The sequence below is a fragment of the Pinus tabuliformis genome, chromosome 6, assembly GCF_031772625.1.
Source record: "Pinus tabuliformis cultivar Carrire ecotype Pingquan chromosome 6, CPIR1, whole genome shotgun sequence".
In the NCBI taxonomy this organism is placed as follows: Eukaryota; Viridiplantae; Streptophyta; class Pinopsida; order Pinales; family Pinaceae; genus Pinus; species Pinus tabuliformis.
This window is the reverse complement of record NC_142292.1, coordinates 374,005,734-374,022,396: the sequence shown is the minus strand read 5'-3', so window position 1 is coordinate 374,022,396 and position 16,663 is coordinate 374,005,734. Positions and strand designations below refer to the sequence as shown.

At 38.6% G+C, this 16,663-nt stretch overlaps 1 protein-coding gene across 1 annotated transcript in view; it reads right to left on the bottom strand.

The window, feature by feature from the left end:
* Nucleotides 1-1,419: 1,419 nt before the first annotated feature.
* LOC149258856 (nuclear pore complex protein NUP35-like) overlaps nucleotides 1,420-16,663 on the bottom strand; it is a 65,190-nt gene continuing 49,946 nt past the window's right edge. Inside the window, exon 3 of the mRNA XM_089416584.1 lies at nucleotides 1,420-2,172. Within this exon, the coding sequence (XP_089272710.1) occupies nucleotides 1,864-2,172 (309 nt within the window). The 3' untranslated portion in view covers nucleotides 1,420-1,863. The remainder of the gene's footprint in view (nucleotides 2,173-16,663) is intronic.

Here is a 16,663-nt window from a genome sequence, read left to right as displayed (position 1 = left end):
CCACATTGTTTTTATAATATAAATAATACCTTTTACTGTTGAAAATAAAATGAGAGGATATGCTAAGAGAGGGATAATTAAGCAAGGACAAAGAGGGTAGAATCTAGTAAAGAAAAGGAATATGGAAGCACATGTTACATGATTTGTCTCAATGATTAACTTATATAATATAACATCATGTAATTCAACATATTATATGTATCATCTCAATGATTAACTTATTTGATGCAAGAGAATAAGTAATTCATCACATTGATCTCTAGAGATTGGGCATGTGATCAAGGTGGTGACTAAAATCCTAAATAGTAAGAAAGATAAGGAAGCGATAACTAACTAATAAAAGTAGGGGGGGAACATTAACCTAATAGCAAAAACTACTAAAGCAATTTGGAACTTCTTGAACCCCTAGGCTAAAGCTTTCACTAGATAACCATGATGGAGATTTGAGTGGAATATCTCTACTCAGGATCTTCATACAAGCCTTCCAGCGATAAATAATATAATCTCAAACTGCAGAAAAAAACTACTTACAAAATAGATTACGTCAAAAGGGAGATAACATAGTACTCAATTTAAGAGAGTGGTCAAAGTAACTAGGCGAAGAAGAAAGACAAGTGACAAGGGGTTCAACATAAAAGTGATCCAAATCTGTAAGCCTATCTTTGTCTAAAATGAATATTCCACGTTCTCCTGAAACATAAACTTCTCGATGCAAGAGTGATTGTCACTTGCTCAAATATTATGAGAGACGCAAATCAATAAGTTTTTGATGGCTCTAACAATAAGAATGATGACAAAGATGAATATGACCATGAAACGGGGGGTCTTTCAAGGAAAAGTCAATAAGGTTCTGTGCTGATAGTTTTGGTGTTGTAAGTTTTCATGTTTTATTAGAACTTTGAATGAAATCTTTTATGTACAAGTTAAATAAAATGTTACGACATTTGATTTAATTTCGAAATTGTCACAACAATAGTGATAACAATAAGAAACTCTGATCAATAGAGCATGTCCCACTTATTCGATTTGTCGAAAAGCTTCGTTAAATAATCATACCACATTTAATACATGCCCAACTATGACATAAATATTTTGTATCTTCCCACTCCCACTGAACTGATAAATATGTAGGACAAATTATTACACCAATAATTTATTAAATGCGAAAATCAAGTATGTATCATTGTTCATAATAAATCATCAAAATCTCCTTATAGAGAAATACAGGACAAATCTATTGGTTGGAATAAGCACAGCTTTATTTAACAGAGTTGATATAATCCTTATTGATATACAAACTAGATAAGATATTGTTTGTCATATCTCAATAGTAACTCTGACTTTAGGAGTTCACCGATGGAAGTGGAAACAACGATAAACACACACAAACAATAAGTTGGCATTCCTATAAACTATTGCTGAACAAAAAAGCTTATTAACTATTAATTGCTTCAAATTTGAAAAAAAATGTGTTACAATATACTATATGCGACTGTATGTTGTGGGCTTTTTGATGTGTTTATCCATGCACAACAATGGCAGTGGAATACTAAACCTCTCATGAATCAAGTACAATTCCGCATGGTGTCAAAGCATTGGGACTCTCCATAACTTGAGAAGTGCGAGTCAAAGCACTAAAATGGCCATAAAATGCTTAGCTTAGATAATGAAAATGGAAAACTGATTCCCCTAAGATGTAATCACTAATGTGCTTGGAGCCAGAGAGAGAAGCAATGACTAGAGTGAATTTAAAAAACTTTAAGCTCGGATAAGTGAAAACAAATTGCCAAACGTTACTACTGAGCATAGACAATCAAAACCAATTTTGAGGGACTGGAACATGTCTTGCCTATAAAAAATAGATCAAATCCCAAACATTAAATCAACTATTTTGGATATAGTCGACTTGGAAGGAGAAGCCATGGCCCCGGTGGCACGTTGTTGACTTGTCTCACTTGATTGAAGGTAGTAAGGACGAGACACTGTACTTTTGGATGGAGGTAGGGCAAAAGCTCTACTAGATGACTGAGGTGGCGATATCATGAAGTCATAGTTAGCCTTCCCAATCAAAGCTTGTCGTTGTTGTGGATCCAAAGGCTTCACACCTATAATTAAAATCCCATTAATCTGCATTCCGTTCTTCTGGAGAGCGTTTTGTGCATCATAGCGGTTCTGCATAAAAAGGGTCCACTGTTGAATAAAACATCACTTGGAGACTTCAGGAAACATATGCTCAATTAAAAATTAAACTTAAAGAAGTAATCTACTTTGCCAAAAATTAAGTCCATAATTCCTATAGAATGATTTAAATAAGCACTACAAGGAAATAAGAAAAACAATAGAAAGTCATGTAGATAAAGAAATCTTTGATCCTCATAACATGATCACTACAAAGCATCAGGTCAAGCTTCATTAAAAATTTGCCGCATAAATCCTAATCTCCTCCATATGCAATATTGATTATATTATGTATATAACTAGTATTGGTTACAAGTTCAACAACAACATAGATACCCAGACATCAAATCAAAGCTAAAGAAAAACAATTAAAACAAAATCTCTAATGAAAGAACAATATAATGGAATTAAGCGGGCTACATACCTCATGCACAATCATTGCATGAGATAGAATGGAAGAAACAACAGCAAACCCCTAGAAGAAATTTCGCAAGAGAGATGAATGAAGACTGATGAAGAGTACAAGCACAATGGGTTCAAGATAGCCTTGATCTAGTCCATTGTTGGAACTAGACATCTACAAATGCCCATGTTTTTGAGATTTTGATTCCAATTTGATCAATTATCTAGCTTGCAAAAAGATTACAAATAAGCAATGTCAAAGACTTTATTTTGGGAAGCAATGACAATTTTTAGTCCCCAAGCACCCAAAGCCCCGACTCCATTTCTTAATACAAATGCATGCACATTAGAATAAGAGATAAGAATATTGAAGCGAATAACCAATTGCAAGAAGACTTAGTATTCCAAAGAATTATCTCCAAAATTATGAAAATAAGACCAGGAAGTCTTCTCACAAAGCTTTCTATCCACTATTAGAATCCTCTCATCGTGAAAATCATACCATAAGAAAAACAACTCCCTACCATGCAACTACAGTATCTCAGTACAAACCTTTTGTTTCTGTTATTATTGTTGAAGTGTCAAGAGACTTTTTAAATAAAAATTAAAATGCTTCCCTTGAATATCGATTTAAACAATATATTGAGCATTTTAAATGAAAAAATGAGCAATAATCACAACGAGCAAATTCAAAACTACGTAAAAAATATGGGCCGCATAGAAACCACTACGAGCAAATTCAAATCTATATAAGAAAAAACTATCAAAATTTCCAAAAACCAATATAAAAATTAAAACTGCCACATCGGCATACACCAAGGGCAGTTCAGCTGGCATAGAACCCAAGTAACAAAAATGTATAGAATTCTGGCACAAAGATTATTTTTTAGATTTATCTCCCCGAAAAAAAGGGACGTAATTTTGAGCTTTATCTGTTACAACTCTAACTATTTTTTCGTCACATGTCATTTCTGCTTTATTTTTGTAGTTCTGTATGCCCAAGAAGCTTGCAGGACAAGCGAGAGGGTTGTTCAATAGTACTTTAATCTATATTTCATTAGGTTGTACCACTTTATGCACGCATGTTATAACATGATTTTTAGTTGGTAGCCAATTTTTATGTGTATATAGAAAACACGCATGTTTATAACATGATTTTTAGTTGGTATCCAGTTTTTATGTCTATATAAAAAAATTGTACAATTAGGAAACAAACATAAGCCAAGAGCCCTTCAAGTAATGTTGAAGTTTGTCCATTGGCTGTGGTCTAGCAGCAGCTTGGATTAGTTAGACAATGACTCGGGATCAAATCCTGGCAGGCATGCTCCTCCCCTGCGTGGGGATTGCCAGATGTGGCTATTGAATGTTTATGTAAACTTCAAGCAGATAATTATAATGGCATTGGCAAGGTACCAGCAAACCCAACCTTCACTTAACTGTAGGAGGGTAGGATATGCTTACGTCCTAGGCAAAAGTGTTGATGATTGTAGCTCAGACAAGAACTTCTACACTAGTTTTGTGTCAAATGTGCATGAAGTCATTCGAAAACCTTTCTATTTTGTAATTCACTTTATTAAAGTGAAGAGCCTTTTAATTTTAAGTTATGAAAAGTCTACTAAAGTGTAATTATAAATCTCCATCATTGATTGCGGTAAGATTAAGATTTAATCTCAACCTATTAGTTTTTGTAGCATCAGATGGTGTTCTAGTCTTGAGAATTTATGGAGAGACTAAAACACAGGAGTTCTCCAAAACCCAGAAATCATTTTTGGAAATTCCACCTATAGATGGCTCAATTAAATTAATCGGCCATAGTTAAATAATTCCTAAGTCTGACTTAGGAAAAGTGTTTAATTAATAGGAAATAAGTTAGAAATGTGAGAATTCTCTAGAAACTCACACGGATCGACTTGGAGATGATCTCAACCATTAATTAAGTTTTAATCGTGGTTGTTGGAGTCCCAACTGGACATTATAAGAAGAGGTCGATGGGTAGATGGAGAAACACACTTGGAGAGCGAGTTTCCTTGGGCAGTTCAATTTTCAGAGAGCAGCATTCTGCCGAAAGAGTTTGAGCTAGAGAGGGGATGCAAAGACAGTAAGTCCGGAGTAAGTTTTCCCGTTCTGGAGAGTCGGCTACAGGAGGGTCGAGTTTCCTCAGTGGCGTTGTGCAGGGCCTGCGCAAAAGCTTCAGAAGCAGAGTTCGATTTGGCCAATCAGAGGGTCGATTGAATTGCTAGAGGTCGAGAAGTCAAGCAGAGGGTTCGATTTTTCTGGTGTATGTGGCAAGATAAATTCACAAAGCCCCAATAGCGATTCTAGCATGCAATGGTGAAGCCAGGAAGCAATTCCGGTGAAATAGATCAGTATTGTCGCTGAGTAGATTTCTTGTTTGGGCGCAGAAGGGTTTTGCAACATGTTTGCTAGAGAAAAATCCACACTAGGTGGAAGAGAAAATGCACACACAAAGGGAGTTTCTCTCAGAGGATTTCCAGCTTTAGAAATCCAATATTTCCAGTTGCAGTAGGCAGTAGCAACAAGCAGATTTTCTCACTCCATAAGGGAGTGCGAGTAGTAGTGCTAGCAACCGAGCATGAGAGGAGGAGATTCCTGTATATTTTCCCAGTTATTTGAGTTTCGCAAATTTCACAGCTTTCCAGAGATGGTCGTACGAGATTGCTAGAGGAAGTTGTACGAGTTCGCCAACACGCAGATCTAGGCAACAGATCAACTTCCAGTTGTTGGAGACAAGTGTTGGAGGAAGTGCGAGTTGTCTAGTGTGAGTTGCAAAACAAAGAAAGGTCCCAATAAGTGACAAGGCTCAAAAGGAGATAGTGGGGCACTAGATCCAAGTGGAGGACTATGAGACTCCAATGTGCCAGATGAGCAGGGTCCAACGCAGTTGCAACAAGGAGATCAGTCAGATCAATTCCAAGTTGTTGCAGCAGGACCATTGTGAAAATTTGGAATCCCCAAATCACTATTGCAGCAACTGATTATATTTCTCCTACTGAATCAAGTTATTTACAGTATACATCGAAATAAATACAACTGCAGCCTTCACAACTTAAATAATATGCGGAAACAAGAACTGAGCAAGAAATAAATAACACACACAAGTGACACCATTGTTTTTGGACAAATGTCCCCGGAAAAATCCAATGTGGGAAAATTGGGGCAACCGCTGAGGGTTTGTATTATTATGCAGTAATTTTTTAATACAATTCTTCAGATGCCCAAACCGGCAATCCTATACAGATATCTAACTGGACAAAAAAGATAGCGAGATGATCTCACCTTGTCATTGGGAAATCTGGCACTGATTTGCATTGAAGATGAGCCTTTGCATTGTATCTATGCAGTCTCTGTGTAGTAATGTGTCACACCCACACAGTCACTGCATCACTGCTGATGGGACTGCGCTGCACCTCCTCTCGATCCTCTGCTCACTGGAAACTTCGGCCCTCTGGCCTCCCAGTCTCTCACCCCAGCGTCGACACTAGATCCCAATTGTTCCCCAGCAGAAATATGGACTCCCTCTGAAGCTTTGCGTTGCCACGGCGTAGCTCTACACTGCCTTTGGGTGGCCCAGCGCTGCCTCACCGGACTACTCTCTGCCTTCTTTGCCTTGCACACTCCGGATTAGGAAAACTTCCTTCGAAAAATTATCCTTGCCCCTCCCTGCAAGAAATCTCCTCAATCACCTTCTCTGACAACTGCTACATTGCTCTCTTGAGGAAATTGATCTCTGATCTCTCACCCGATGTGTCTTCCAAATGCCCATCAAGCCTCTTCTTATAATCCTCTCGTTGATCAATCAATGGCCCAGATTAGATTCTAATCAATGGCTTAGATCATTTTGACTTGATCCTCGTCTTCTTCTAGAAGTTTCACCCCCAATTTAATTAATACCCTTTAATTATTTTAATTTCCTAAGTTTAGACTTAGGCATCCATTAAAAATAATTAATTATTTTAATAAAACTGTCTCTGGGTGGAATTTCCCAAAACAATTTCTGGGTATTCTAGAATACATGTCCTAGCCTCCCTGCAAATTTTGAGGCTTAGAGCACATCTAATGCTACCAGAAATCAACAACCATGCCTTTGCTACAAGGGCCCACAATATCATAGCAGCAGGCTCAGTATGAACAGACATAGCCAATCATTCAGGTAGCAGTTGCAGATCTAGTTGCAATAAGTACATGTGAGACAGTTGCAGAGCTAGATGCAGTGCGAATTGCAGTTGTGGTTCTAGCCATTTGATTACCAACGCAGAGTTGCGCAGTCCAGTTTCCATTACAAGAGGACAATGCGAATTGCCAAGAGGGAGCAGAGAGATTTCCCATACAAAGATTGAGACTTAGAGCGAAACTAGTTTCAAAGGGAACAACCCTATGGAAGCTAGTACTTCAGGATCTGGGGAGATTAGATTCATTATTGTAGTAGTTATAGCAGCAGTGCGATGTTAGTTTTTGTAGCATCTAAGGCGTTCTAGTCTTAAAACTTTGTGGAGAGGCTAAAACACAAGAGTTCTCCATAACCCATAAATCGTTTTTGGAAATTCCACCTAGAAGTGTCTCAATTAGATTATTAACCTATTTTTCAATATTTCCTAAGTCTAAACTTAGGAAATCTAGTTAATTAATCAATATTAATTGAGAAAGGTGTGAATCATCTAGAAACTCACACAGATCGACCAGGAAATAATCTCAACCATTGATTACGATTTAATCTTGGTCGTTGGAGTCCCACAATGAGATTATAAAAAGAAGTTGATGGAGTAAGATGGAGAAACACACTTGTGAGACTTGAGATCGACTTCTTTGGGCAGTTTGATTTTCCAAAGAGCAGCACCAGTTGCCGAAAGAGGTCGAGCGAGAGAAAGGAAGAAAAGCCAGAGGGGCAGAGACAATGAGTCTGAAGGAAGATTTTTCCAGTTTCGAAGAGTCAGAAAGAGGAGGTCGAGATTTTCTCTAGGAGGCTACACAGAGCCTCAAGAGGGCAATTCGATCCAAATGAAGAAGAGCTTGTTTTCAGTGCTAGAGGCGGCGAAAGATTTCCAGAGGGTCAGGGAGAGAATTTCTCAGTCAGCAACAGGCAAGACAGCTAGATTGGCAATTGATTTAGGCAAAGCGTTTGAGGGACTGCGCTAGGGTGATGCAGGGCCTGCGCAGAGCTGGTTGGATGGCTAGCTTTACAGAGGCAGTCAAGTGACAAGATTACTTAGAGAGGGTAATTTCCCTTAGAGAATTTTTAGCAGCTTTCCTCTTCGATAGATTCGCCAGTGTGGCAATATTTATTGTACTTGGAATTTCTCACTGTTGCTTAATAATAAAAATCCTCAGTTGCTGCACCGGTTTTCTCAAGTTGGGTTTTTCCAAGGACTTTTGTCCAAAAACAACTATGTCAAATTTTATGTGTTCGCCAGTATTTTTTCAATTTCTAGTTTATCTCCCATAGTATTTTTATTTGTCAAGATTATAGTGTGATTAATTCGTTGTTGTCAAAGCAATAAACTACTAAATTAATTAACAGTTAAAATAATAATTCCAATTGCTGCAATAGGATTTCAATAGTGAAATTTTCAAATGGTATTAGTGCAATTTTGATCAGACAAGCAAGCTCAGAAGCAGAAGAAGAAATTTGTTGTTCAAAGGGAGCAGCAAGATGAATTTATGGGGTTGCGCAGTCCCTAGCCAGGCGGTACAAATTGCTGAACAGTTCGATTTTTCAGTGCAGGTTGGCAGAAAAATTTGGCTTGCTAGTTTGAGTGATTCCAGTAGGCAGAGGGGCAATGGTAGCTCAAATTTTCACTGAGCAGATTCATTGTATGGGCACAGAAGCATTTTGCAGAAGCGGAATCAGCGTCAAGTGGAAGAGAAATTGCACACACAGAGGGCGTTTTCTCATAGGGTTTCTAGTTTTTAAGAACTCTAAAATTTCCAATTACAGAGGCAAAACTAGCAGGCAAGACTACGCATTCGAGAAAGGAGTGTGAATTGCAAAGCAAGTAGCCGAGCAGGAGAGGAGATTCCTGTTTATTTCTCAGTTTTTGAGTTCGCGGATTTTGCAGCTTTCCAGAGATGGTCATACAAGATTTCCAGAGGAGGCCATGCAAGTTAGCCAGAATGCAGATTTGGACAACAAATCGACTTCCAATTGCCGGAGACAAGTTTCGAAGGAAGTGCGAGTTGTCTAATGCAAGTTGCGAAGCAAAGAAAGGTCTTAGTAAGGGGCAAGGTTCGAAAGGAGATAGTAGGGCACTAAATCCAGGTGGAGGAGGTGTATGAGACTCCAGTGTGCCAGATGGGCAAGGTCCAACACAGTTGCAACAAGAAGATTTATCAGATCAGTTCTAGATTGTTGCCCACAGGACCATCACCTTTGCTACATGAGCCCACAGTATCACAGTAGCAGGTTCAGTGTCAGCAGATGCAACCAGTCATTCAGATGACAAATGCAAATCTAGTTGCAGACAGTACACGTGAGGCAGTTGCAAAGCTAGATGCAGTGACACAGGCAATGAGAATTGCCCAGTTGCAAGATGCAGATGCAGCACAGACACAGATGATTTAGTATTTCGAATGCTTCTCAGTTGCAGTGGTTGCAAAGTTGGCAGCAGTATAGCAGTGTCAGCAGCAACACAGATGCAGCATCAAAGTTGCACAATGATTGGTGGGCAATGGCAGGCAGTCACAGCGACCAGACATTAGCAGCGTATGCAGAGGGTGATGCAAAGACAGGGTGTTGTAGCAGTAGTGCAGCACCAGAACAGCGTCCTCGTTAAGTGGGAGTGTTGGTTTTTGTAACATCGGAGTTGTTCTAATCTCAAAACTTTGTGGAGAGGCTAAAACACAAGAGTTCTCTATAACCCAACCCATAAATCATTTTTGGAAATTCCACCTAGAAGTGTCTCAATTAGATTATAAACCTATTTTTTATTATTTCTTAAGTCTAAACTTAGAAAATTTGGTTAATTAATCAAGTATTAATTGAAAAAAGTGTGAATCATCTAGAAACTCACACAGATCGACTAGGAAATAATCCCAACCATTGATTAAGGTTTAATCTTGGTTGTTGGAGTCCCACAATGAAATCATAAGAAGTCAATGGGTAGATGGAGAAACACACTTGTGAGACTTGAGGTCAATTTGCTTGGGCAGTGCAATTTTCCAGAGAGTAGCAGCAGTTGTCGAAAGAGGTCGAGCCAGAGAAGGGAAGCAAAGACAAAGAGGAGCAGAGACAATGAGTCCAGAGGAAGACTTTTTCCAGTTCTGGAGAGTCAGAAAGAGGAGGTTGAGATTTTCTCCAAGACGCTGCGCAGAACCTCAAGAGGGCAATTTGATCCAGCTAAAGAGGAGCTTGTTTTCAGTTCCAGAGGTCGGGAAAGACTTCCAGAGGGCTAGAGAGAGTTTCTCAATCAACAGCGAGCGAGATGGCTAGATTGGCAGTTGATTCAGGTAGAGCATTTGAGGGACTGCGCTAGGGTGACGCACGACCTGCGCAAAGCTGTTTGAGCTGCTAGATTTTAAGAGGCAGTCAAGTGTCAGGATTGCTCGGAGAGAGGGTAATTTCCCTCAAGAGAATTTTTGCCAGTATTCCGCTTGGATAGATTCGCCAGTTTGGTGATATTTATTATACTCAGAATTTCTCACTGCTACTTAATAATTAAAACTCTCAGTTGTTGCACCAATTTTCCCAAGTTGGGTTTTTTGGAGGACTTTTGTCCAAAAACAATTGTGTCAAATTTTATGTGTGTGTGCCAGTGTTTTCTCAGTTTCCAGTTTATCTTCCGCAGTGTTTTAATTTGTGAAGATTGCAGTGTGATTAATTCAGTGTTGTTGTAGCAATAAATTGCTAAATTAATTAACACTTAGAAGAATTAATTCCAATTGTTGCAATAGGATTTCAATAGTGAAATTTTCACAGGCAATAGCAACAGCGGTATGGGTAGATCAGATTTCGCGATGTTTGTAGCTATCCCTCCAGGAGTGAGGTGGGGCAATATGGTGCTTTAGTCCCAAAGTAGCGCAGAGTCCCTTGAGGAGTACATCAAATGGTGTCTTCCTCATGGATCATTACCTGGCTATGGGGGCTCACAGTATTCAGTAGCAAGTGGATCAGTGTCAGTTGATGCAGTCAGATTCTAGAGTGACAATTGCAGACTAGTAGTTAGGCACTGAGGAGCGTAGAGCAGGAGGCTTAGTACAAAGTCAGCAGCAACGCAAATTTCTCAGTGGGCAGTGCATAGTAGCAGTCAGATGCTCAGGAGACAGTTGATTTAGGATTTTGGATACTTCTTAGTTGAAGTAATTATAGTAGCAGTAACAACAGCAATAGTTGAGAGGGAATTGCAGATGTAGTGTTAGCAGCAATACAGCATGTACAGCACAGTGTCAACAACAAAACATATGCAACAGGTTGGTTTAGGTACAGTTAGTGGCAGATGAATCAGAGTTAGCGTAGTAGTTGGTGGACAATCGCAGGCAGCTATAGTTGTCCAACATCAACAGCATGGTTGAATAATGTTGCAAAGATAGGGTGTTGTGACAGTTGTTCAACACTAGTAGGAAAGAACACCTTTCTCGCTAAGAGGGAATGTTAGTTTTTGTAGCATCGGATGGTGTTATAATCTTGAGACTGTGGAGAGGCTAAAGCACACAAGTTCTCCAAAACCCAGAAATCGTTTTTGGAAATTCGACTTAGAGATGGCTCAATTAAATTAATGGCCATAATTAAAAATTTCCTAAATCTAACTTAGGAAAAGTGGTTAATTAATAGGAATTAATTGAGAAATGTGAGAATTCCCCAGAAACTCACACAGATTGACTTGGAGATGATCTCAACCATCGATTAAGTTTTAATCGTGGTCGTTGGAGTCCCAACTAGAGATTATAAGAGGTCGACGGGTAGATGGAGAAACACACTTGGAGAGCGAGTTTCCTTGAGCAATTTGATTTTCAAAGAGCAGCATTTTGCCGAAAGAGTTCAAGCCAAAGAGGGGACGCAGAGACATTGAGTCCAGAGGAAATTTTCCAGTTCTGGAGAGTCAACTATAGGAGGGTCGAGTTTCCTCAGTGGGGTTGCGCAGGGCCTGCGCAGAAGCTTTAGAGCCAGAGTTTGATTTGGCCAGTCAGAGAGTCGATTCAGTTGCTGGAGGCCTGGAGAATTTCCAAAAGGGGCCAACGAGTCGTTCTCAGAGGCTGAGTTGGGCAGACGGCTTGATCAATTGCAGTTCCAAGCAGAGCGTACAAGAGCTTGCGCAGGGGTGACGCAGAGGCTAATGCAGGGGCTTCGTGGAGCCCAGTATTTGCTAGTTTTGAAGCTGGATCAATGCCGAGTGAGACAAAATTTGCCTTGCTAATTTTTGTGGCTAGTTTCTCTTGTAGAGGATTGTTAGTTTTGGGCATCTAGTTGTACTCATAATTTCTCATTGCTGCTTGAATAATAAAACCCTCAGTTGTTGCACCGGTTTTCCCACATTGGGTTTGTCCAGGAACATTTGTCCAAAAATAATTGTCAATTTTTGTGTGTGTCAATATTTTTCTCAGTTTCCAGTTTATCTTCTGCAACATTTTATTTGTGAAGAAATTGCAGTGTGAATATTTCGTTATTTTGCTGTAAACAAAATAAATTGCATAATTAATTTATCAATTAGAAGAAATATTTCCAGTTGCTGCATTTCAAGGATTTTTCACACAATCCATTGATCAGAATAAGTGATTAGGTTGTGGAGACTTAGTAATTAACTCAGAATTATAAAGGAATGTAAGGTAGAAGGGAAATCACATAGTGAAAGATATGGCTCAGTTGCACAGAATAACAAAGAATTTTGCTCAGTGGACAAGCTAGGGGAGAAGGGAAATAAGATTGCAGCAAGGAAATTATTTTAAACAAATTCGTGGAGACCATACTATCCAGCGGAGAGAGATGTCATACAATTTGGGCAAACGAGGACATAAGAGGAGACGTGGATCATACGTTTCAGCCAAGGAACCTGGCCATACGATTTCCTGCAGTGCCATACTTCGTACAGACAGCAGGCTAAGAGCAGCAAGGTGCAGGATAGTCATACAGACCCGTACAGCCAGCACTTAGCTATGGTCTTTTCTTTCTATGTGGGTAAGTTTTTCCTCAGTAGAGGAAGCCCTTGTAAGATTGCAGGAAATTAAATGAAAATTTGATTTTAAGGGTAGAAAAATTAGCTATGTAGTTGGAAATTTATTTTTTCTTTCACTGATTTACTGTTCCAGCAATTGTCAACTGTGCGATAATTCTATGGTCCGAAATTTTCTATTAAAAATTAAATTTCAGCAAGTAATTATACTTGAGATCATGAGGTTATTCACATAGGGTTTGAGGAAAATTTTAACATGGTATCAAAGCTTGGTCTTTGGTTGAAGCTTCCAAATATTTACAGCAGCAAATTTATTAGATCTGAAAACCAGTAATTAATTTTTTACTGGGTGCTTGAAGGACTAAGCACATTTGTAGTGCAATTTGTTTAGATTTGAAAGGATGACAGAAGCAAGTCTTGGATTTGAGGACAGATTGGATTGAGACTCAAATTTCTTGTCATGGAAAGCTAAGGTTACATTGTTTTAGGAGGAAAGATATCTCTGGGATATTATTGAGTCTCAAATTTCTTGTCATGGAAAGCTAAGGTTACATTGTTTTAGGAGGAAAGCAATCTCTGGGATATTATTGAGCATACAGTTCATTGCAACAAATATGTAGAAGTTCACAGCCTGGAAAAAGGAGGAGGTTAAAGCCAGGCAGGTAATCTTGGATGCAGTGAAGGATCACTTCATTCCTCACATTTCTGAGAAGAGTACGACCAAGGAGAAGTTCGATGCCCTAGTAAGCCTCCACCAAAGCAAGAACATTAACAGAAAGATGATCCTAGGGAAGAAACTCAAATCCATAGAGATGTCCAAATATGACACAATTACCAGTTATATCATGAAGATCACTCAAATCCATGATCAACTTGCAGCAATTGAGCTAGTGAACATGATATTGAATGGTTTCCCAAGTTCATGGCAATCGTTCGTCTAGGTGTTTTGTGCTCGCAAGAAGCTTCCAAACTTCAAGAAACTATAGGACCAATGTTCCACAAAGTAGGGACATTTTTCAGAAGCAAAGCATCAGAAGCATGGTTTTCCAAAAACCTTCAGAAGCAAAGTGTCTCGGAAACGTCTGTTTTATATATATATAGAGATATATATTCAAAAAAACATCTAAAATACCAAATTAGTTGCAAAAGATATGAAAACATGCATATTTGTACATAAATCAAGATAGATATGGCATCCATAGTACATCAATGATTAATTATTCGAGCATCAACCATCTAGATTCTAGCAATTACAAAAAGACATCAAATTTTTAAGCATATCACAGATAATAGAAGGTAGAAACTTATAAAGTATCAAAATTTTAAGTAGACAATTGGAAGATAAATCATTCAAATCATCTAGCAACTGAGCAATTGTCAACATGAGACATGACCAAATAATAAATAATTCCCCTGGCCACCACCAACTACACACTGAACTAGGAAGATTGAAAAGTTCAAATTCACAACACTAAAGTCTAACACTCTAATCTATCATCTTTAGAGTCTAGACTATAACAAAAAAATAGTGCACTTTGAATCTATCTACTAATCCCTCCCCCTTACACCACCACGACCACTACATGAGCCTCCACGTGATGGCAGTGAAGATGGTGGTTATGGAACTGAAGATGAAGCCCATGTTGCTATTGTTGAACACTGGAATATGGGGACCATGGCATTGAATAGGGGTGTTGTCTCATAACGATCATCATCATCCTAAATAGAGCATCCTCCAATTGCTCTAAAAGTGAAATGATAATCCAAAAGAACACCATTTTAGAAGGACAACCTATAACCAAATGAGCAAGAAGAAAGAATGAGAAAGACTATGAGAGGAGGAGAAAAAAATACAAACAAGAATTACAAGAAAATGAGGGAGTTAACTAGGGTTTGCACTTCAACAATGCACAACATCAAAGACAGTACACAAGAGCTTTTAGGTGGAAACCCTTCCGAGAGAAAAACCACTTAACGCTTCTTGATATAAGTCTTTTAAGATTACATCAACAGGAAGTTCCAACTTCCAAGATTCTCCAACTACAACTAGGAGGCTCCAACCCTTTGATTTATCAGCTCCAACTGAAAAGATGCGCCAATGCCCTGATTTACCAGCTCCAACTAGAAGGACACTCCAACGCCCCGGTTTTATTAGATCAGACTAAAAGGATGCCTCACCACCCTGCAAGCTCCAACACGCCCTAGCACCACCCTAAAGTATTCCAAGCTTCAACCTGAAGGAGACTTCACTCTCCTGATTTGCATCGCCCAACCACTGTAAAGTGTTCTCGAGATCCAACCTAAAGGAGACTCTAATCTCTGCATTGCACCACCCCGCCACCCTGAAGATAGAAGATAATTAAATAAGGTTTGTTACTACATCAACCTGCAATCATTATTGTCTATGCCATACAATTATTGCTTTAATCACTACTACTATAATGACTTCTCAACACTTCCCCTAAAGCAATATCATGATACTAATAGCAATATCAGTGTTGTATGATCATTGCACAATGCATTGTCCCATCAACAAGGACCCCTAAGAAATTTTGGCCATACAAAACCATAGTTGCAATAATAAATCCCTAGCAACTTTGCTTTGTTCCTGTTCAACATGTAGATCCTGTGAAGCAAGCTTTGTCCAAACCCTAATTGATCTCTGCTCTAGCAATAGCAATAGGCCAACAGTTCTCAAGAACATTGAACCATCAAACCCTAGTTATTTCAATTCAAAGATCTTTACAGTGATGATCAAGCCTTGTCTCATCAAACAATTTGTTCAACATAAATTCAAGCATAAAGGTCACCAACCAACAGTATACACACACTCATTCTCTGCGCAATATACATATCATCAAACTGCCAAACCCTAGCAGCATAAATAACTTTGCTCAACAAAACAACTTAGCAACCCACGCTAACTGCCCAACAATACAATCAATGTCAAAACTCATGATGTAATTGAGGAGGGTTTGGATCATGGAGGACAAAAGGCAATTTAGCCTGAAAGAAGAAACCCACTAAGATGGGTAGATGGATGATGTGAAACAATCTAACAGCAATAGGAAATATAGATGATGCTAATAAAAAAATCACTCTCATTCTAAGATTACAAAAGCACTCTCTAATTCTAAACTAAACTAAAAAATTACTAAATTTAGTACCATCTATACTAGGAGAAAGCTAAGTCTAGCACATGCATGCACCCTCTAACTCTACCCTTCATTGTCCCTCTTCTATAACAATGTTGCACCTCCTTTATTGTAACACAATACAAACTACTATTGTTGGTGTGCCTCTATCATCGAAGATGAAAATTGTTGGAAAAGCAAGGTAAGAAAACTCTAGCAACAACCCTATTAGGGAATATTAACAAGAAGATTAGATTGAAATCAAGAGATCAAGGAAAAAGGACACCGCCTCCAATGGTACCTCTATGGAAAGAGGTCATCCCTAGTCAAGAAAATCAAATCCATAGCTCCCAATGAGAACAAATGGATATGTCCTTATACACATGATCAATAGCATGACGAAGGAAGATAAATTATTGGATAGTTCGAAGAAGGAACTCAAATGATGTAGGCAATTCAAAGGAACTAAGATTTGGCAAGACATACTAAATTTGTGAGTACTAACTCTTAGTTACATCTTGTTGTATTTTTCCCAACACGTATAGCTAAGATGTGAAAACTATAACCCTTTCTTCTAATCTAATAGAAAAAAGTGGATTGTTCTTGTTTAAAAAAAATTAGGAGCATGAGACATTTAGAGAAGAACATGTTACCTATAAATAGGCTTTTATCTTAAGTTGAAAATTGTGTAGATGTTTTGTTTATGGAATCCAAAACCTTGACCTGTAATGATTCAAAATGTTGTGCACGGAACCTACTTGTCCATGCTACCAATGATATAGAATGCAACAACCCTTTCTGAATAAGTTGGGGCAAAACATTCAAGTATTT